At 37.8% G+C, this 23,912-nt stretch overlaps 1 protein-coding gene across 3 annotated transcripts in view; it reads right to left on the bottom strand.

Annotated features, from left to right (window-relative positions):
• Window positions 1-23,912, bottom strand: part of Bicc1 (BicC family RNA binding protein 1) — a 229,202-nt gene that overhangs the window by 13,439 nt on the left and 191,851 nt on the right. For 2 of the 3 annotated variants that reach the window (XM_090346365.1, XM_090346367.1), the window contains exons 5-17: window positions 23,563-23,721; window positions 22,288-22,341; window positions 21,117-21,311; window positions 19,456-19,707; window positions 17,514-17,645; window positions 15,542-15,728; window positions 13,058-13,219; window positions 12,322-12,518; window positions 12,047-12,179; window positions 11,116-11,272; window positions 7,591-7,756; window positions 3,039-3,078; window positions 1,883-2,037 (exon numbers count right to left, since the gene is read on the bottom strand). In XM_090346365.1, coding sequence (XP_090202491.1) covers window positions 1,883-2,037; window positions 3,039-3,078; window positions 7,591-7,756; window positions 11,116-11,272; window positions 12,047-12,179; window positions 12,322-12,518; window positions 13,058-13,219; window positions 15,542-15,728; window positions 17,514-17,645; window positions 19,456-19,707; window positions 21,117-21,311; window positions 22,288-22,341; window positions 23,563-23,721 — 1,989 coding nt within the window. The remainder of the gene's footprint in view (window positions 1-1,882; window positions 2,038-3,038; window positions 3,079-7,590; window positions 7,757-11,115; window positions 11,273-12,046; window positions 12,180-12,321; window positions 12,519-13,057; window positions 13,220-15,541; window positions 15,729-17,513; window positions 17,646-19,455; window positions 19,708-21,116; window positions 21,312-22,287; window positions 22,342-23,562; window positions 23,722-23,912) is intronic. The other variant, XM_090346366.1, reaches the window with a different exon arrangement.

Raw genomic sequence — 23,912 nt, 5'->3', positions numbered from 1 at the left:
TAATCATAGTTATAAGGCACATTATCTTTGTGCTACAGCACCTCTGGCTATGTGCCTATCTGATTAAGTCATAAGGAACATGAAGGAAGGCCATGAGTTCAAGTCACTCCTCTGATATCAACTGACCATGACCTTGAAGAAGCAAGATACTTCTCCATGTTGTGACTTACTTCCCCTACAGGGAGGATTATCCAATTTGTGTAGATTGAATACACATACCTTATGAGCCACAAAGAAGGGTATATGACTTAAGACGGCAATTGGGAATATATTAGCTGTTCCTGTACTACTCTGAAGTACTCCTTTACACACAAAAGGCACAAATAACTATATACAATTATTCCAACAAGGAGCATTCATGTATACCCAAGCCTCATGTTTCATCAGATCACTGGTTATCTCTGGACAAGATTCTCCAGGGGGAAAAAATGTAGCTACTCAGTATTGCTTTGAATTTACCATGCTCCATGATGAGCACTCACCAACCTCAGTTCACAAGAAAGAGCATACAGTGCAAGGGAGTGAAGACGTATCAGGGCCACCCACCTGCTCAGTGGGGGTTATCAGAACCGATTGCCTACGCACTGGGCCATGACACCACTGAAGTGGTTACCATTTTATATTAAGAGCAGAACTGAACAAGCATTTCTAAGGAGAAATAATGTACCTCTGAAACTACAGAAACACAGCCCAAGAGCAAGTGAAGTGACTAAATGTGAGATGCAGGAGGCAAGGTGCCTGGATTGAAAGTGGAAGGCTGAAGGTCTCTACAGATGAAGGAAGATGCTTAGATTTTCCCAGTGCTTCCCGTGCAGAAGGAGAGTGACTCCTACAGCCTCGAAATGTTTCAGAAGACTTGCTACCGTCTTACTGCTGAGATCACTTCAATCCCTGAATAGACTGCCAGGTGGCTCACCACAGTTCTGCCCACGGATCCATGGGGACAATTATCTCTACTACTTCAGTAAGATTTTCTTTTTCACTTGTTCAGAGACAAGAGAACGAAGAGCCTATTTGCTTTTGCCTTTTGTCAATACTCTCATAAGTGGGTGGAGAAGAAAAAGTCAATCTACAAATGGTTGTTATTACACTCTGAATCACTTCACCTGCACTTGTTCTTTAAGTATGTGGTGCCTGGTGGAACACTGTGGTTTTTTGGAAGAAGCATTTTGGACTACACTTAAGTATGTAGTATCTCAGAATTGTGTCTGTGCAGGTTTTCTCTCCAGCCCTACCCCCACTGCAGAAGGCTAATGGGAGCAAATCCAACACTGTCATATGGAAACAGCATGTGTCATGGGGAGCCTGGCTGAGGAGGATGGAATTCTCACCCACCTCCCTGTGTTAAGAATGCCAGCTTCCCAGTCTCACCCTGTGCTGCACAGCCAACATCTGGGAAACATAAAAATTTTGAAGCTCTTGTTTGAGAAACTTCCTGCTGTGATCTTGGCATAAGTGAAAATACTGGATTTTTAACTCCTACCTAAATATCTGTTTTGTTTGAATATTTACCTTCTCCCCCTATTGTAGCTTTGGTAGTGATGCCTTTGGGGAAAAGACCCTATACGTCTGCATTTTAATGAAATATTACCTCTATCTTTTGCTCAATCTTGCTCTGTCATTTGTGACAATCCTCCCTTAACACACTTTGCCAGTCTTAGATTTCCATAGTGGCAAATCCATAACTTCGAGTGAAGAAACAAACAAACAAAAAAAAAAACTGTGTAAGATGACATCAATTTCCAGGATGTTTACAAGAACAGGAGTAAAAGCAAGTCATCCTGACGGTTTTTCCCTATGACTGCAAAGAAAAGGAACTGGAGCCCCAAGCCTGTGCTCTGTCCTGAAGAGCAAGGAAGACAAGGTGGAACACACTACAAACCTCGTACGTAGTTGTCATTGTGGGTTTATAGGCCACATGGTTGGCCCTTCTCAGCTCCTTGATGGTTTCAGCTGGCATGGATTTAGAAAACCCCAGGCCACTCCAGGTATTTGTAGGTGTTCTGACCTCTGTCACCACGGGTTTCTTTAACATAGCTTCAGGAGAAAGAATATAAAATAAATGCTTGACATGTTTAATGTAGTTCTTAAAGTAAAATACTGATGGCACAATCCTGTTATTCCAGTTACCTGGGAAAGAGGGATTGGAAGATTGTGATTCAATGCCAGCCCAGAAAAAAGTCAGCAAGACCCTGACTCAAAAACAGGAAGCTGGGTGCTGGCAATTCATGTCTATAATCCTAACAACTTCATGAAGTTGAGAAATGAAGGATTGAGATTCAAAGCCAGCAGGGGAAGAGAAGTCTGTGAGACCATCTCCAAAATAATCAGCATAGGAAGTTGTGCTGTGGCTCAAGTGGTAGAGTGTTAGCCTTGAGCTGAAGAGCTCAGGAACAATGCCAATCCCAGAGCTCAAGATCCACAGTTGACCAAAAAAAAAAAAAAAAGATGGCACAAAGCTGTGCTATGAGGCCCTGTATTCAAGTACTGACAAAAAGAGAAAAATAGCCTTGGTGTGATATCATACATCTATAACTCTGGGCACTAAGGAGGCAAAAACAAGACAAAAATCCTCAGATAATTATCTGAATAAAAATAATAAGATAATATCTGACAAAAAGAAAAGACCAATAAAAAAGTGGGATCGTGGATCAAGTGGTAAAGCACTTGTCTAAAAAGTATGAGGCTCTGAGTTCAAGCCCCAGGTACACACACACACACACACACACACTATCGATCATGAGTACAGTTTCTATAAAATATGTGGATGTTAGTTATTAACATAAGATACCTAGAAATTTCTTACTTTATATTGTGTTTAAAAATAGTAAATAAGATACTATGTGGTTTTGTAATTTATATCATACTAATTTATTTAACTAAGTACATTCAACTTTAACAGAAATAACTTGAACCCAAGTACCTTTTTGGGTTTGTTTTTATAGACATTCTACTTTTCCATTTACCATGAATATTTGAAAACACTTGTAAGTATATAGAAAAACAATCACCATATAAATCATAAGTATATCATTTACCTTTGGTTGCCAATAGCTTCTTTTGTTCATAGTCAAATGCCTGGAAATGAGAGAAAACATCTTTATTTCCAGTGTCTCCAAATGTCACACTAATACTTTATGGTTGGAGAACAACATTTTTAACTATGTCCCATTACTCTTCCTGAAATAACGTGCTGAGCTCTGTTTCCTAATATGACAGAAATGTGATGAAAATATTATAAATTAAGCAAGCTTTGAAAATTTAATTGCTTAGAACAATAACTATTTCCTACTTAAAGACATCTTGGGTGAGAGAAGAGAATTTTTCCTTCAATAGGAAAAATAAACTCCAATTTACTAAAAAGACTTTCCATACCAGGAGTACTATATGTTAAAGTACAGTGCATAATAAAATGAGAATCATAGCAAATTTCAGAATAATACATTACCAAAATGCTCCTCCATCTGTCTCAAAATTTATATACAAATATAACCTGAAGTGATATGATGTTAGGGTATCTTAAGATGTTATTAGCCTAACTGGCATAGTATTTGCTTTTGAAATATGATAGAATCAAAACTGTAGCCTTCACCTGTCATAATATTAGCATATTCAATAACATTAAACCTAGTTAAAAACGGGAGGACATCATACATTCATTTCAATAACATTCAATGAGTAACTATGAGGGGTCATGATACAGAGGACAAGAGAAACCCTTCATAAGAAGACAATCTTGCCAAATCCAACAAATCTACAAATTCAACGCAATACCCATCAATACCTCAATGGCATTCTTTAAAGAAATAGAAGAGGCAATTCAAAATTTCATATGGAATAATAAAAGACCCCGTATAGCAAAAACACTTCTGGAGCAGAAAGAACAGCGCTGGAAGAATTTCAATTCCAAACTTTAGACTCTATTACAGGGCTATAATTCTCAAAACAGCTTGGTACTGGCACAAGAACAGGCCTGAAGACCAATGGAATAGAACTGAGGACCCAGATATTAAACCACAGACCTATGGCCACCTAATCTTTGACAAGGGAGCCAAAAAAATAGAATGGAAGAAAGACAGCCTCTTCAACAAGTTGTGCTGGCAGAACTGGTTAACCACCTGCAGAAAACTAAAGTTGGATCCTTCTTTGTCACCTTGCACTAGAATTAACTCCAAATGGATCAAAGACTTGGAGGTAAAAGCTGACACACTGAAAACTTTACAGGAAGGAATAGGAGATACACTAGGCCTCCTTGGCACAGGTCGAAACTTTCTTAATAAGGACCAAGAATCACAACAAATCAGAGAAAGGCTGAATAAGTGGGACTGCATTAAACTGCAGAGCTTTTGTATGGGAAAGGACATAGCTAGTAAATTAATTAGGAAGCCTACAGAGTAGGAGAAGATCTTCACCAACCAAACAACAGACAAAGGCCTCATATCTAAAATATATCAACAACTCAAAAAATTGAATCACTCCAAAACTAATCTCCAAAGTAACAACCATCCCATTAAAAAATGGGCCAAAGACTTAAAGAGAGTCTTCTCTGAAGAAGAAACAAAAATGGCCTATAGACACACCTCTGGTCATAAAGAAATGCAAATCAAAACAACTCTAAGATTCCACCTCACTCCAGTTAGAATGGCCAGGATCAAGAAAACTAATAACAACAGATGCTGGAGGGGATGTAGCCAGGAGGGATCACTACTACACTGTTGGTGGGAGTGCAAACTCGTTCAACCACTATGGAAAACATTATAGTCCTCAAAAAACTAAACATAGAGCTCCCCTATGACCCAGCAATTCCACTACTTGGCATTTACCCAACCATCCAGAAACAAGGACATACTAAACCCACTAGCACAACAATGTTCATTGCAGCACTATTCACCATAGCAAAGATATGGAACCAACCTAGATGTCCCTCAGTTGATGAGTGGATCAAAAAGTTGTGGTATTTGTACACAATGGAATTCTATGCTGTTGTCAGAAAGAATGACATCGCCCCATTTGATAGGAAATGGAAAGACTTAGAAAAAATCATCTTAAGTGAAGTAAGCCAGACTCAAAGGAACTTAGGCTCAATGGTTTCTCTCATTCGTCATAATCAGTAGAAACCTTGAGCTCTACTAGCAGAGATCTGCAATAGAGCAAAATCTTGATACATAAGGCCATATAGTATGTAGCTAATTGAAAGGACCTCCAGGATATTGAAACAAAAGCCATATAACGAATTATTGTTGTCCTTAATGTACTATGTTGTCTCTCATCTCCTTTGCTGTCCCTGGGTATCTCATATTGTTATAGATCTCACTTTGTTATCTGATATATTGAATTTATTTGTATTTGATTATTTGAAATTTGATAGGGAAGGGGGGAAAACCAAGAGGGGTGGGGAGGTGGGGGGGAGGGTAATGGGTACCAAGACATGTGAAAGGGTATCAATGTATGTGAATTAATGCACCTTCTATCTGGCAAATATCATGTAACCCTTTTATTAATTACAATAAAAAATTAAAAAAAAGAAAGTAGTCAAGGCACCACAACTTCACATTGCTCCCCTATTTAAGAGATAGCCAAGTACTGATGTGAGGGTTTTTCTAAGTCCCAACAGGAAGGACCACAACCAACTAACAAAAGTTCTTTCACTCTTCTCCTAGGAAAACTACACATTCTATATAATTCCTTGAGCTATTCATGGTCTAAAAGTACATATTTCAGAGTGAAATGTGCTGTCAATAAGAATTAGGCTGGATGATAAACGTAAACAGAGGTTTTTCTAAACAAACCAGAACATGAATTCCAAAAAGATGGCAATAATTCAGGAGAAATATATTTTTTAGATAACCATGACTAGATGATATTCATGAAATCCTAATCTAAATATTAAAAACCAACATTTAATTGTCAATGCCCAAAAGTATTGGGGGCAGGAATCAGCATTCACTGTTCAAAAAAAATTATTGATTGCTTACTGGCTAGAGAGTTTGTGCTGAGCTTTTTGGAAGGATACAACAATATATAATAAATAATCTATGGCTGGCCTCAAAGACATCAGAGCTAGAAGGCTGAGTAAGGGAACTATAAAATAAATTGGGATCTGAGACAGGAATGGGACAGTGACATGGTGCTTAGGAGACAGATACATTTTTAGACACAAAAATCTTCAGTCTTTCTCTTGTCATATCTCAATGATCATTGCTATTGATCTCTTAGTGGTTTTAGAAGTCAGCTATTCTCTACTAATATTCGTACATGTATTTATGATAAAAAATAAGAACATCAACATTTTCTCCCATCCTAAAAAAAAGGAGCATGAAAATGGTTCACAGAACATATAAACCTGATAGGAAAAAAAGCAGAAAACTACATGATGAGGTAAACTGCAAAAGAGCAAAGAAGGAAATTGGCATTTTTTTCAAAAAATAGGAGAATTTATTTTACATTAACTGAAAAGAAATCCAACAGACCAAATGTAGTAAATGCCTTCAAAAATGTTATTGACACTTTATAAAGGTCATAGTTTTATTTTCCTAAAAACTCATTTTCAAATGCTCAAGTGGAAAGGATTAAAACACAAGGAGGTCTGCACTGGACTTATAGTAATATAATTAGTTTCGTGAAATCATTTATTTGATAGTTCTATAACAGCTTTTGTAAGTTGGTTAGTCTTCATAGAAATTCTGTTATGGAAAGTTAAAATGTCTATAGGAATCTCTAAAGATACAAAGCAAAATCCTCAATTCATATTGTCATCTATATGGAAATCAGGTTTCTTGATTTCATGCTTAGTAACCTATTTTGAGTAATTTAACATAATACTTTAAAATCAAGATAAGCGGGGGGGCTGGGAGGGAAATGGGGACCATGTCATGAGAAAGAGTATCAATGTTTGTGAAGTTATGCACCTTTTATCTGGTGAATATAATGTAACCCTTCTATTAATCACAATGATAAATAAATAACTAAATAAATAAATAAAAAGAAATATGGCAAGGTAAAAAAAAGGTATAGAGAAATCCCTGCTGAGAAAGTTGTTTGAAATAATAATACAAATCTATAAATAGCAAAACCATCACTAATATTCAGCATCTTCTTTCAAAGAATTAAAACATAAATAACTTCTAATATTATATTTAATATATGTGTTCTAAAGAACTAAAACATTAGTGATTTTCATCTCAAAATGGTACTAAATTTATTATCACCATTACAGACAGGAGAATATTACATCTATTTATCCCAGTCTCTGTCATGAAGCAGTAATCCTCAGAAATACAGTCTCTCACATTTATCTACAACTTTTCAAGTAACAGGTGAATGTTATTTGCATAAGCCAGTGAAAGAATCATCTTACACCTTTTAAGATTACATTGTAAAGAATTATCCTCACTTAAACTAAATCCTACATTTTAAATGTTTATACCAAAGCCAATTCCTAACCACTGCATATACATGTAAATTTTATTTTTGACCAGTGGTAAGGAAGAAAGGTTAGTTTCTACATAACTGCTTAACCCTCACTGGATTTTTCCTATCTTCTCCTAATTCCCTTGTTACTAAGTGACTTTCCCATTTTACCTCCATTACCTGCATGTTGATGTACGCTGGCCGTGGGGCAAGGCGAGCTCGTTCAGAGTTTTGCTGGGCAGCTGCTGCTCTCTCGGCTGCACGCTCACTCCCTGGAGCCTTTTTGTCAGCCAGAGGGCTTTCCGCAGCACTGAGTTCAGGGTCTGACAGCAATCTGTCAGTACTGCTATGAGAGAAAATTTGGAATTCAACACTCAGTGCCCCTCCCATTCACATGCATTGCATGTTTCCTATGGACCACCTTAGCTATGCATGCCCACACTCCTCTCTGATTATATATCTTTCCTTAGTTTATTTTCAGAGCAACACAAAGATATAAGGTGCTACTGTCACTGCATTTGACAGATGAGGGGTTACCTTGACCAAAGTTGTCCTCTAATGTAAATGGTAGAGCCAGAAGTTGAACTCAAGCATGCTGACATGGCTTAAAATGATTATATAATATATATCAACAAATGTTATAATAATTTATATTATATCTTATACACAATGAAAGGATGTATGAACAAGTTTTGCTATTTTTTTAAAAAAACTGTTATCGTAAGGTGATGTACAGAGCAGTTACAAATATATAAAATGTTTTCCTATTTTTATACCTCAACTAACAAGGTCTAAACAAACATTAAGGGAATCTGAGGAGTATACAGATGATAGAATTCATGTATGTAAAATGCATATATTAGTAATGAATGAATAAAGTAGATAAGAAATATTCTTCAAAGCCTTTGTTGCAAGATGAATAGAATGTCTTATAATGGACAGCATAGCTGAGTTCAACACAAGATACATACAGTACACATACACCTCAAGTTCACATCCAAATGAACTGTTAGGCTCAAATCAAAGAGGTATAAAACAGAGTAATCGGGGCTTGGAGTTTGGCCTAGTGGTAGAGTGCTTGCCTAGCATGCACAAAGACCTGGGTTCGATTCCTTGGTACCACATACATTGAAGAAAAAAGCTGGAAGTGATGCTGAGGCTCAAGTGGTAGAGTGCTAAGCCTTGAGAAAGTCCAAGGACAGTGCTCAGGCCCTGAGCTCAAGCCCAGGACTGGCAAAAAAAATAAAAAATAAAACAGAGTAATCAAGGAGTGAACTGTTTATCTGTTCATAGTTTTATTCTGTTGCATCAAAGGAATTTAGATCAATTTAGAAAGCACTACTAGAATACAAAATGAAATGAATAAATCGCTTGATCACTGTGAATAATGGGGCATCACAAGTTCTCTGGTGCCAAAGGCCAAATAATTAGGAGGAAAAGAAGGAGGCAAGAAAGAGGAGGAGAACGAGGAAGAAAAGGAAGAGGAGGAGGAAAAGAAGCAGGCAGAACAGAATTCTGGTGCTTTGTAAGCCACAAGGTGACAGGATTCGATTCATATTTTTTATAGTGACAGATTTTATTTAAAAATAATTATGCCATACACATATATATATATTAGATTCATATTTTTAAAAGACATTCCATCAAGGGCTGGGAATTTTGCCTAGTGGTAGAGTACTTGCCTAGCATGCGATTCCTCGGTAACATATACACAGACAAAAAAAGCCAGAAGTGGTGCTGAGGCTCAAGTGGTAGAGCTCTAGACTTAAGAAAGTCCAAGGACAGTGCTCAGGCCCTGAGCTCAAGCCCAGGACTGGCAAAATAAATAAATAAATAAATATAAATAAATAGACACTCCAGCAAAATAGAGATGAAGCAGGTGAGAAAATGTGTTGGGGAGACCACGATGGAGGTTTCAGGTCAGTTCAGTAAGGAGATGAGAAGGCTGGGAGTTTAGTCTAGTGGCAGAGTGCTTGCCTAGCATGCACAAGGACCCGGGTTCATTTCCTTGGTACCACATACACAGAAAAAAAAGCTAGAAATGGTGCTGTGGATCACATGGTAGAGTGCTAGCCTTGAAAAGCTCAAGGACATTGTCAGGCCCTAAGTTCAAGCCCAGGACTGCCAAAATAAAAAAAGAAGGAAAGGAGATGAGAAAGCTCAGAACATACTCAATGATGAAAGGTAAGAGTGTATACTCCAGGTGCTTTGGTAGGTAGAAAAGAGCAAGAGTGTATCTCTGCCAGGGATAGTCAGTGCCCAGCTTGCCAGCTGGCCAGATAAGATCTATGAAACAGTTCATGGCCAGAGTGAATGAAGCATGTTCATTTTTTTCTGCTGTCCATAACCTTCTGCCTGTATTTATCATTTTATATGGCCCAAGAACAATATATATATACCCACATGCCTCATAGCAGAAGGAAAGTTACCCACTCCTGCACCAGTATTAAAGATCCTTCATTTGGGATGTGCCATGTAAAGCAAAATGCAGATGAAACAAAATCAGACAAAAAGAGATGACTATTTGCAAAGTAATCTTGTTTTTGGTGAGAAAAGAAGTAATAATACACACAGTGATCATTTTCATAAAGGCACTATGAGAATATACAAGGAATGAATAAGAAATTAAAGGATAGATTGGATGAGGAAGGGTAAGAGAGAAGAGAGGAAGTGGAGAGAAAAAAGGGAAAAAGAATGAAAGCAATCCATTGGAAAATGTACTGCTCAAGGGAGCATTCTACCCAGCATAATTCATGGATTTCTAGTTGATGTGATTTTAAATAGTCACAACACTGTCTCAAATACTTACTAAAAAGTTTGCAATGAACTGTCTTGGAAAAAGGTAGCCACAGCTTAGAGAAATTCAGAGCCAACTGATAAAGGATGCAGGGATATTTTCTAGCAGTAAAAATTAGGGAGTAAATACTGTCACTTAATGATTACTGAAGAACAGAGAAGTTAAAATTTCAGAGAAATATATGTTATTTAGAGGACATGGATATAAACCCAAACAACCTAGTGAGGAAATGATTTACAAATAGGTTAGATGTGTGTGTGTGTGTGTGTGTGTGTGTGTGTGTGTGTGATAGTGGTATTGGATCTTGAACTTAGGGCCTGGATGCTAATCCCTTAGCTTTTAATGACAAGCTGATACTCTACCATTGAAGCCACAGCTCCACTTCTAATGCTTCACTGGGTTCTTAGAGAGAAAAATTTCATGGATTTTTCCTTCCTGGGTTGACTTTAAACTGCAATCTTAAGCTCTTAGCATCCTGGGTAACTAGGATTACAGGCATGAGTAACTTGTGTCCAGTTCGTATTTAAAAAAAAAAAACTATAAGAAAATAATTTGAAAAAAAAAAAAGAAAACAAAAGAGCCTGCAGAGGGGGCCGGGAGTTTTCCCTACTGGTAGAGTGCTTGCCTAGCATGCACAAAGACCGGGGTTTGATTCCTTGGTACCACATACATAGGAAAAAGCCAGAAGTGGTGCTGAGGCTCAAGTGGTAGAGCTCTAGCCTTGAGGAAAATCCAAGGACAGTGCTCAGACCCTGAGCTCAAGCCCAGGACTCAGGGGAAAAAAAAAGCCTGCAGATTAGCAATAACATGACTGGACCCAATGAGTACTAACCATTAATATTACAATAAATTCTGCCTGCTACATTTTGCATCAAGGAATCAAGGGGTTTAAGTAGGGTAATACCTACTGTAAATGAGAGTTCTTCGTGCCTTGTAGTAGCTCCACTGTCTGTCTCTTGGCACAGGAAGCTTTGGAAGGACGTATCATCTGTTTCAAGTCACCAGCATTCCCAGAATGGGAGGGACTTCGAGGCATGCCAACCTCAACAAAGGCATCATTACAACCTGCAGGGAGGAGGAAGAAGGGGGGAAAAGCCTACGTCTCTTTTTGCAATTGACAGCAATCACAAAGGCAAAAACCTATAACCTATAACCTATACCTCTGCAGAGACACTGCCAGCCTGACACAGGCTACCAGCACTCAGCTACAAAGAGGATAGACACTTCAATAAACCCAGGCTGACAACAAAACTCTACCATGACCAGGGGTGAAGGATTACAGAAAGATACAGTACTTGGAAGGAGAGGAAGACATCTGAATACAGACACGCATTTACAGAGTCAGTGCTTTCCTGTTATATAATTATAAAAGCTTTCATAGAATAAGATCCAATGTCATGAGAATGCTTCATGCTTGCATGCCTGGCACTCTATCAGTTGAGCCAAATCTCCAGTCCAGTATTTTTCTGGATATTCTGTTATATAAATACTGCACGCTAACCAATTGCACCACTGAGCACCCTTCTTTTCTGGTTATTCTGGAGACAAAGTCTCACAGACATTTTAACTTGGGCTAGCCTTCCAACTTTGATCCTCTGGATCTCATTCTCCTGAGTATGTGGCCCAAGCCACTGGCTCCTAGCATAGAAAAGTGCATTGTAGGGAACCTTTTCACAATGAATGTTGGAATTTCCTTGAAGACAAGGCCCTTCCACATATTAGCATCGTATCATGGCTGGTCAGCACAGCCAACTGAAAAATCACTGCACAAACTCTCCACAATTCCCCTCATCCAAGTTACAAACAAGATGCATAGGAGGAAAGCTAGTAGTTCCTGACCTTCTGCAGAGTTTGACTTGGAAGAAGCCTGGTCAGTTCCAGTTGTCTGGATGGATGGATCACCATGATTTGCACTTAGCACTTTATCTCCAAGTGACGAAGTGGATATTGCACCATATTTTATATTTGGAGACTGAAATCACAAAACACAAGATGCATCCCTTGGTCATAACACTACAATTTAGTTGACATTTCTGGTAATGATTGAAGCATGTTACAAATGCTTATCTCTCCTAAGCCGCATAGAATCATACCATTTGGTAGGAAGGCATTACCTGTGCATGTCCATTTAAAGAAGCAGAGATGTTTTTGCCATCTGTCTGCATGCTGCTGATATGGACATCAACAGGAGTCAAGCCAGGAGGGGGAGAAGGAGCTGTGTGCCCATAGGTGGGTACTCCAGACAACAAAATATTGGTTAAGGTGGCCTGGGCAGTAGATGGAATCATGAGATGTGGGATGGCAGAGAAACCTGGGGTAACATGTCATGAACACACATGTTAGACAGAGAAAAACTCAGAAGCAACAGCTGTTATTTTTAGTAACAATTTAAAAAGTGGTATTTCTGTAGAGGTCAATCTAGAATTCAACTTTTGTATCTCTCTAGAGATAAACAGGCTTAACATGACTACAAAAGCACAATCGAATGCTGAAATGAAACCCTTTAGAGAATATTTAATCTAAATCCCCTGGGTCAGATGAGAAATCTGGTTAAACTGTGCAGGATTAAACAGAACCTCCATGGGAAAAATAAATAAAACTACCAGGTGCATCACCAGTATGTACCTTGCTGCTGTGCCCTGCATATCAAGCTCTCTTCTAATCTATTGGTCATGTTCTATGCGTATCAGAATAACTCACTGCTGCTCTGTGCTTTGCATCAAGCAATGTCTGTTGGCATGGAGCATGCTCTGAACCACAATGCTCCCCCTAAGGAACCTGAAGCATTAGTAAATTTTCATTTGAAAACTGAAAACACTTAATTCATGCTTAGATTAAAAGGACACTGACCTGTGGCACTTGAAGTATTAGTAAGTGGGGGTGACCACAATGTGGGGCTGGGGGTACCAGAACTTGGACTTTGCAAAGGGCTGACTGAGCTGTTCAGAGCATTTAAGAGTGAGTTCGGGGTTGTCGAAGTATTCAGCGATAAGGTGGAAGGTCCCAAGAGACCTGTAATAAATGAAGGCAAAAGTCAGGGCCAATATATTCTAGATTCTAAACTGGAGATGGTACCAAGTTTGCCATTTGGAATGCATATCAATATAACCTGTGATTTTCTAAATATAAAATATGGGTGACAGATTTTCTTTCTTTTCAAATATTCACATGGAATATTTTTATAAATCTCCAACAGAGGAATCAGCTCACCCACAAATAGATGTTACCAGGAAGGAAAGACAGAGGGGTCTAAAACAGAACAGCAGCTCATAACCTGCTTCCAAACAAGCTCTTTTCACATCACTTGCCATTGGCAGGGACAAGGAAATATTTTCCCGTGGCAAAACTAGATCTACCAGAGGTCCTGCTATCTATTAGGGTCCAGCTCTAAAGTTGTCACATGCATGTCAAAACACATACATGATTTCTTTTGGCCCCAACGCCATGAGAAAAACTTACTTCAAAAAACATTTTTGGAAATATGGTACTATTACACAATGGAATTTTACACAGCCATTAGAAAGAATAATATGATGTCATTTGCGGGGAAATGGATGGACCTAGAACAAACCCTGTTAAGTGAAATAAGCCAAGCTCAGACAGATAAACAGTGTACATTTTCTCTCATATGCAGAAGCTAGATCTAAAATACACTAAGACGTGGTAAAATACACAGGACTCTAGGCATTCACACACAGTGAGACTAAAGAAGGATACTGTTAGTGGAGATACACAAAGACACCATGCCTATGTGCCTCTGATCATATAAAATAATATTTATCAAAATGAGCTCCAGGAAATGGGAATGAATTTTTTCTTTTGTTTTCATTTTGTCTGGTTTGTTCACTTATCTGTCTTTGGGAGGATACAGGAGGGGGCACAGAAATGGATGGACAAAGGGTGAACAAATGTAGCAGTGATATTCACTAGACACTAAGTTGTAAACAAATTATACAACTTATGGGTGTGGGGAAGGGAAGGAAAAACAGAGAGAGAGCTAGGGAAGGGTTAACATTGTCCATAAAGAAATGTACTCATTACCTGCCTTATATAACTGCAACCCCTCTGTACATCATCTTTGTAATAATAAAGATTTTTAAAATCATTTTTTGTTTTAATCATTTGATGTTCTGGGCATTTATGACACCTTCTAAAATAAATCATGCCTTTGTATACATATTTCCAGGAATATGTGTGCGGTATTAAGTATTTCGAGACAGATATTGGTGTTAAAATATGTATAAAATTTGGTAACTTTTCATCTTTACTCATATTTATTTTCTTACTTGCAGGATCAACTCAGTGCCTGCTACATCACCTAAGAGTCATTTTTCTAGTTCAAAGAAATGTCTATGTTACTGTGACTATTCAGATGCATATGGATAACTTTACTAGATCAGGAAGCAAGGGGAAATTTTTCATTGCTTAATGGTGTCCAAGCATGGCTAATTGGTCTTAATCATTATTAAATTACACACATACACACATGTATATCCTCTTATATATATATTACATGTAGTCATATTATTTCCCAACAGGTATTAGGGGGAAAAATAACACTGCTGAGAATACTTTCTCTGTTTCAAACAGAAGGTAAAGTGATTAGCTATAAAACTGCCTTAGGTTTTTACAGAAAACAGCTGAGAAAGGAAAAAGCAGAATACTTTTCTTCATAGGGTAACCAGCCTCTAAGACGGTGGCATGAATGAGGCCATAGATACCAGCATGACTGTTAGATGGCTCTGCTTCCTTGACAGGCAAATATCCTCAGATGATATCGCTTGTTCCTTGCTTTATATATAAATATAGGTCCATCTGTTTCCCTTGGAAAGGGAAGCTAGGTTTTCTTTGTGTCCAGGCTTGGCATGCCTAAACACTGGGTGTGGGGCTCAGATTGCTTTTGCCTCCCTTTCTCCCCCATCCTTCATACAGATTTGCAATTACTTTTTGAAAAGCAAATGGGATAATCTTTATCTCTAGGGACCCATGGCAATATTGCAAATGTAAGAGAGAACAAACACATAAATTATAGTCAGCCTGCTCGCTTCAATCTCAATGGCATTCTTAATTTAGGAGAATAAACACTGCCACTGAAAATAAAACAGTCAGACCTTGATTATTTATGCCAATGTAGGAAGAATCTGAGTAACCGAAATCCTCAGAGCCTAACATAAAACCTCAAATTGATTCAAGCTTTGTTGCTTTTCACCTGATCTTAAGACCTAAAGAAGAAAAAGGAAAAATAGCATTTCAATGGAGATCCAAATAGTAGAAAGGGAACCAGATACACATTTCCCTTGTGACTGAGAATTGCTGTAATAATAAATTTTATACCTAGTCCAGTGAGTCCGAGGCCTGCTGAAGCTAAGATATCCAGGCTGGGACATGCCAGGCCGGCAGGGCACGTTGCTGGGGATGGACTGGTTGCTATGGTAACCCCACTGCTTTCAAGTCCGAGGAGACATTTCCTTGCTTCATACATATTTAAGGCATTTCGCTCAACACTTTTCACAATCACAGACTATGAAAACACATAATGGAAGAAAAAAATAAAGGTGACATGAGAGCAGTCTACAATGAATGAGGGGTGAGGGAAGTGGGCAGAAAATGAAAATGGCTAACAAGATTCCACTCAGGGGGGGAACATTAATACTGCTTTGAAATCCACTGCAATTCTAACCAATTATTTCCTTAAGTGTACTGCTATTAAATTATACAATGTTAGGCATCATCTACTGCATCCGCCCTGTGTTTTCTCAGCACAGTGATGGACGCCTTGGGAAGGTTCCAATGCTCTCCAAACCCTGATGGCGTGGAAATCCTCATTCCCACTCAGGAAGCTAAGGTATTTAGTAAAGGTCTCACACAGCTGTGGAGGGTTAAGCTTTCAGCCTTACATTCCTGTTCTCTGCCCCTTTACTCCCACTCACCCTTTCAAACCAAATCAAACCTGTCACCAAATACAGACGCTGTAATAGCAGTCACTTACACTTGACATTTATGGTTTATTAGGTAACTAATAGACCTTAAGATTCTACTAGTCCTCACTGATGGCTGAACTCATGATGAAGTTCCTGACACAGAAAAAGAAATGAAAATAACCTATTCCCCCTCAATGGACTCAAGAAGAAAATTAGAAACCAAAAGAGGGAAGGCTTCAATGGGTAGGAAAGAAAGAGTGTGGCTAAGAAAGCAGGTAAAGGACTAGTCAGGCACAGTGAAGTGATCCCAGATACTACAAGGTTTTAAAGTCTTCATCTATAACCTCTGTTTCCCAAACATCTGCTCCTTTCCTTCAGAATCCATGGAACTCCTCTTATGCTTATCCATCTTCATATGATTATCTATTGGTCTCTTTAGTCCTGGTATCTAACGACTCTTGTTAACCCAGATTAGTAAAGCATGAAGTTTCTTGATATACTAATGTCCTGATATCAAACTTTATAAAGTCACTACTATGTTAAAATTACTGGCTATCATTTCCTTAAATATGTTTTCCTTGCCTGACGTATGATAGTTCTTTTTTCAGCTGGATAGTATCACAATATTCAAACAAATTATGTGTAACACATATAACATTAAAGCTTCCATGTATATAATAAACTTGACAGTTTATATAGGTAGCAAGAAGTGTAACATCTACAAGCAGGAAGTCAATCTCTGTAATCAGATGATCTCAACTACTCTTCAAAATGGCCATGTCAATGTTTACAACATTAATATGGCAATATTCCTCTTTCCTTACATTCTCACTAGTACTTAAAGTCATATATATCCCATTAAATATCTACTATAAATGTCATTACTGGAATTTTGCAAAATCTTAAAGAAGAGGCTCCAAGAAGTTTGAAAATTTGCATGAAAAAGAGTGGGCAACTGTTCATTAAGTTGCTAGAACTAGAACAATGGTTGGCGCATTCTAAATATAACCATTTCTTGAATTGTGCTAGATATGAACACACACACATACATACACATACACACACATACAACACAACACGTAAGCAGCTTATGAACTTTCTGATAACTAAGTAAAACTTCAAATTAAAACAAAAATGTTTTTCTTTTATATATAATTGTAAAAAAGTAATGATTACTGAACATACCCAAATTAATAAATCCATAAAGAAAGCCACAACAAGCAGTGCATAATCTCACAAATGTATATAGATATAATTAAATCTATAGTAGAATGTATAATAGAATATTTGTTGCAAGTAAATGCAAATGAAGAGTTGCATACAAAATAAAATTGCTTAGACTATGATCCAATACATGATTCTTTGGGTCCAGACTCTGAACCAACCTTGCTTGGCTGTTTTGGCTTTGGTTTAATACTGATGAAGACATCGAGCTGTTCCATCAACTGAGCAATAAACTGTGGATCTACTTCGATTTCTTCCTTCATATCAAACATCAAAACAAGAGGAAGACAGCCCTAAAAAGAGTCACAGTAGAATGAGTAAGATTTCAGCATCCCAGTCCTTGATATTTGCACATGCTTACAATGCAGTATTGTACAGATTTTTAAGAGCAAATCAAAATATTAAAGCTAAATTATACACCTTTATTTAACTCAGAAGGCTGGTATGGGAATAATGTTTAGAGAAAGGAAATTATTTGGGTATAGTAAAATTGTGTATCTCAAGTTTGGGGTTTTGACCTTGAATTTTCTTTCACCCATGCTTCACCTTAGAAAATTCTAATGTCTCAACTTGATTTTGTTAGTGAGCACTGTTTTTTTTTTTAAATAAACTCTGATGCTTTCTACTTGCTCTCTAACCTACTGAGCATAGAAAACATCAAGTGTGCTTTCTCTGATGTATAATATACTCAATGTAGCCTACTGGTTGCTGGATAATTATACAAACATATCCAAAATTAATGCTCAACATACTATGATTAAGATAGAATATTATGCACCACTTCACTTGAGGACAAAAGTGATTTTGAAGGAAAAGTACTATACATAGCAGTGATTAAATTATAGGCAAAAATCTTTTGACTTATCCCACCTTTCTGTGCAATAACAGTATGTATCACAGCAAGGCTATATTTTTAGCCATTGTAGTCAAAGTATGATTGTAAATATATAATTGTATAGAATACTTGAGAAAGTTCATTGAATTCCACATGAAAAGAAAAATATACCAAGTAATTACAGTAATTATTGGATATGAATGTGTTACCTGTATGGTAGCACATTAAATAACAATTTGATAAAGTAAATTTGACCAAAAAGAGAAAAACCCAATTTTTAAAAATCGTATCTATCTAAATATCTAGCTAGCTTAATGACTATGATCATTGTTAAGAGAACAGAATTTTCTAAAGATTTTCCCAAAAATAAATTCTGAAGTTAATCACAAAGGTCTCATCTGATACTTTTACTGACCTTACTGTCAAGATCAAGAGAATATAGTGGGAGTCGTGTTTTATTTCTGGGGGGGCCAGGGATCTACAGGTCCTCAACACATAGGTTAGGCTGGCCTTAAATTCCATCTGCTGGAGTTACAGGAAAGCATAACCACACTCAACTATAGTGGAAGCTTTTATATTTGCAAGCCCAGCATTGGGTCTATCCTGTTATTATATATCAAGCTACAAATTGGGGATTTATATTAATTCAGGAAGGAAAAATTATCAAATTAGAAATTAGAAGCAATGTTGAATCATAACGTTGTTTTTGTCAATAAGTAACACATAAATTCATGGCTAAAGTATTATTGTAAGTTGAATTACAAACTTATTATATGTACAAATGTTTCAGGCTACCAAAAGTTATATCTGTGAAGATGGAATTTATTTTGTTACTAGTACATATTAATTATACAATTAATTTGCATCACTGTGACATTTTCTGATGTATGTCTAAGGTATTTTGATCATATCCATCTGAGAATGGAATTTAAACAGTATGTTTTGGTTTTCTGTTTAAATAAAAGCCCTTTTAAGTTAAGTGCCAACTGCACACTAGTGCCAGAGTTCAGACATAAAAAAACTACAGGGCCGCAAAAGACAGTCATTAATTTCATTATAACCTTTTCTTTAGTCTAACTGCAAAAAAATTAGTCACCTATGCAGTAAAATTCAGTGAACTATGAACCTCACTCTATTTATTTCCATGTATTAAGAAACTTTTCCATTTAGCCAGCCTTCCAAAGTGCTTTCTTAAATATTACATTAGTACAGTGTAATATCCTTTCAAGTTAAATTTAAAAGTACAGCACTAATTTCAGTAATCTTACCATGAGATATTGCCTTGCAAGACAGACAGACTCAATGGTGCCCTGGAGGTAGACGGTGGATTTCTTCTGCGGGTTACTGGGGTCAGGAAAGTGGATCTGAGCACCTGTTCTCTGCATGATATGTTTGATGTTGCTCCCATTTCGGCCCATCATAAAGAGATGATGCTGAGCGGCAATGTCTAGTTGTGTGCTCACAGGAATAGCTGATGCTAAGCTTCCAGCAAGATGTTCCAACAGCATGGCAGTTCCTTCCTAGCAGAAATGAGTGGGAGGAATGTAATAGTATAAAATATGAGTGCCCATGTATGGGGAAAGAGTTAGAGGACAATGCAGTATATTCTATTACACTCAATTGTCAAAACAAAGGAAGATTATGAAAGACACATTAATATCCTTAAGAATAAATCTCTGGGGGCCGGGAGTTTGGCCTAGTGGTTAAAGTGCTTGTCTAGCATGCATGAAGACCCGGGTTCGATTCCTCGGCACCACATGCATAGAAAAAAGCCAGAAATGGTACTGAGGCTCAAGTGGTAGAGCTCTAGCCTTGAGAAAGTCCAAGGACAGTGCTCAGGCCCTGAGCTCAAGCCCAGGACTGGAGAAAAAAAAAGAATAAATCTCTGAAATAAGAATGGCCTATAGACACATGAAGAAATGCTCAACATCTCTGGTCATAAAAGAAATGCAAATCAAAACAACTCTAAGATTCCACCACACTCCAGTTAGAATGGCCAGGATCAAGAAATCTAATAACAACAGATGCTGGAGGGGATGTAGCCAGGAGGGATCACTACTACACTGTTGGTGGGAGTGCAAACTCATTCAACCACTGTGGAAAGCAGTATGGCAGTTCCTCAAAAAACTAAACATAGAGCTCCCCTATGACCCAGCAATTCCAGTACTTGGCATTTACCCAATTGTCCAGAAACAAGGACATACTAAATCCACTAGCACAATGATGTTCATTGCAACATTATTTACGATAGCAAATATATGAAACCAACACAGATGTCCCTCAGTTGATGAGAGGATCAAGACGTGGTATTTATACACAATGGAATTCTATGCTGCTGTCAGAAAGAATGACATCGCCCCATTTGTAAGGAAATGGAAAGACTTGGTAAAAATCACATTAAGTGAAGTAAGCCAGACTCAAAGTAACATAGGCTCAATGGTTTCCCTCATTTGTCATAATCAGTAGAAACCTTGGGCTCTCCTAGCAGAGATTTACAATAGAACAAAATCTAGAGACATAAGGCCAAATAGTATGACACTAAATGTAAGGACCTCCAGGATCTAGAAACAAAAGCCATATAATGAATGACTGTTGTCCTTAATGTACTATGTGGTCACTCATCTCTTTTGCTGTCCCTTGGTTATCTCATATTGTTACAATATTTCACTTGTTATCTGATATATTTTATATATGCTTAATTGGTGATTTGAAACTGGATTGGGAAGGGGAGAAATCAAGATGAGTGCGGGGAGGGAAATAGGGACCAAGGCATGAGAAAGGGTATCAATGTATGTGAAGTAATGCACCTTCTATCTGGTGAATATAATGTAACCCTTCTATTAATTACAGTAAAAATATATGGAACAAAAGAATAAATCTCTGGTGATTTTACACATATTAACCTGGGGGGATTATCAGCATCATTTACCTTCACAGCACTGGTGTTATTCTGAGACCCTCGCACTATGACTGTAGCACCATACGTTCGGGAACGCTGTTTAAATGATACTGAAATGTTGTAGGTTTGTGATATGTGCTGAATGGACGGGGAATTAGGGTCAGGAACCGGTTGAAGAATTCCAGCAATCGGCAATTCAAACATCAGCACCAATGGAAGCAGCTCCTAAAACAAAATTATGAGAACCCAAGGCATTAGTTCAAGCATTATAATGTACAAATATGCACAGCTCATGTGTTCTTTCCTGAAGATAGATTTTAAAACTGTTCTATAGTACATCCAATCATCAGTTAACTCGTATCTTAGTAAGCTCATCTAAGACCTAATAAAAATCCTTAATATGTGGATATTAGATCCAAACAGTACAAGTGCGAGGACTCAATATTTGCATACCCAATGCTATGGACATGGTATTAGAAATATAAACACAATTACAAAGACATAAAAATCTATTACTCTATAGACATAATGTTTTATTACCTAGATTAATATGTATCTATGACATACAAACTCTCAGCCTAATTTTAATTATGTTCTAAAATCTAAGTGCCAGTGATAGGGGTGACCGATGCCTATATAATACTAGCTACTCAGGTGGATGAGATCTGAGGATCATGACTCAAAGCTGTGCAACTCTCTTTTTTTTTGCCAGTCCTGGGCTTGAGCCCAGGGCCTGAGCACTGTCCTTGGACTTTATCAAGGCTAGAGCTCTACCACTTGAGCCTCGGCACCACTTCCAGCTTTTTTCTATATGTGGAACCGAGGAATCGAACCCGGATCTTCATGCATGCTAGGTAAGCACTTTAACCACTAGGCCAAACTCTGTGCAACTCTTATCTCCAATTAGCCACCAAAATACTGAGAGTGGAGCTGTGGCTCAGGTGGTAGAGCTCTATCCTTGAGAAAGCTGAAGGACAGTGCTCAGGCCCTGAGCCTAAGCCCAGGACTGGCAAAAAAAAACCCAAAAAACACCCCCCCCCCCGAACCTCATTTTTAAAATGCCAACTAACAGACCTACAGTAAATGTTTAAACATGGGCACAAAAATCACTCTGGCCACAAACTGATTAACTATGATATTTTAATGCCTTATAATATGACTTTGCTGACACCGGTTTGCAATATTCAAATAATATAGTTACCCGAATTCTAACTCGGGCAGATTCAACACCTGCTGGTTGTCCTGCTATAGACACCTGTGGAAGAAAGAAAATATAATTAGATTTATTTTAATCAAATTCACGTCAGCTTTTCTAGTCACCTCCAGCACCATTGTTATTAAAAGGAGAGTCAAGGGAAAAGGACACCTTCATTATTTAGGAGCCCCTTAAAGATGAAGGACCTCAAATCTGATTAAACCAGATCTGATTAAGCCCAAAATCTGATTAACCAGATTTTGCATTTTAATGAGCTCCTCAGGTGTCTGATACCAACAGAGCCATATTAGTCCTGAGATTTGTGCAAAGCTTCTTAGTCCCCAGAGGCCATCTTTCCCAGTCAAAAGGCTGTGGAACCCCTAACTCTGCCCAGCTTTCTCCAGTATATTATGCAATAATGTGTCACAGTATTCCCCTATCTTTGACATACTTATTCTTGGCATTTTCTTCTCTTTCTTTAAACTCTTTGCAGGCCAGTTATGTACCAATATCCAATAATATGCTGTACTATATTCTCAAAACATTAAATATACTCTTTACTGTCCTCCATCTTTCTGCTGAGACACTGTGAGTCTTCTCATAATTCATCGCCTACAACATTCGTCTCTAACTGGGGTGGGATGCAGGAAGTTCCAGACTGCAGCTCTTAGGACTGATGAGCCATGCCATAGAACCCTTTAGGTGTGAGGCTCTTCCTTTTTATTGTGGTTTCCTAGCTAGTACCTATTTCACATCTCAACTTCACTAATAAGACCTGTAGAGAAAAGACTATCACATTTGTCATTATGGTCAATGGTTTCTAGTGTCATGATTTGGACACTTCCAAATACTATAAATAATGCTACCTGTTCTTCAAGTAGTGGAAATATTTGCATGTGGACATATAAGTTCCAAGAGATCAACCAGAAAAAGTCTCATAAACTAGAGAGACATCAATCAATTAGTATGAGGAAGCAGACGACGTGGCATCTAAGACGCGTCACACAGCATTTGGTCCTCTCCTGGCATTCTCTCAGCCTTTGTTTCAGGGCTTTATTTTGAGATCAGCACATACACTCTTCGTTTCTACCAACCACGTGTGGATAAATAGGATAAGGCCCTAAATGCAACTCATCCTCAAAAAAAACACACACAGCACCTTCCATCTTTACAGGGGTTACTATTTATGATTACTGTCTTGCTCTCTTTCAAAGATATACATACTGAAAATTTACACTATGTAAGTCGGTCCTCAAAAGAGCTCATGGAAAAATGAAGCACCTGGTTACTTTTTTCTGCTTGGTTGTTCCTGTTGGAATCTGGGAAGTGGATGTGGCATCCGGTTTCTTCCATCACTTTTTTAATGTTGTTACCCCCTTTGCCGATGACGTGTGAGTGCTCTGTATGTGACACATCCATCTTCAATGTGACCCGGTTGCTCTATGTGGAAATAATGTTATTTCTTGATGCATGAAAAAAGGAAAGAACAGCACCCTGAATACTCCACCCTGAATGTTCCTCACTATTAACAAAAAGAGACTGAATGGGAAATCTTACATATTTCTTAACATGAAAATGTCAGTGTTACATGCCCAATTTCTACCTCATTCTCCTTGGTTATTAAGAAATAT

This window comes from Megascapheus bottae, chromosome 15 (assembly GCF_031878675.1).
Source record: "Megascapheus bottae isolate mThoBot1 chromosome 15, mThoBot2.hap1, whole genome shotgun sequence".
NCBI classification, from domain to species: domain Eukaryota; kingdom Metazoa; phylum Chordata; class Mammalia; order Rodentia; family Geomyidae; genus Megascapheus; species Megascapheus bottae.
The sequence above is the reverse complement of the archived record's forward strand: the minus strand, read 5'-3'. Positions and strand labels throughout refer to the sequence as shown.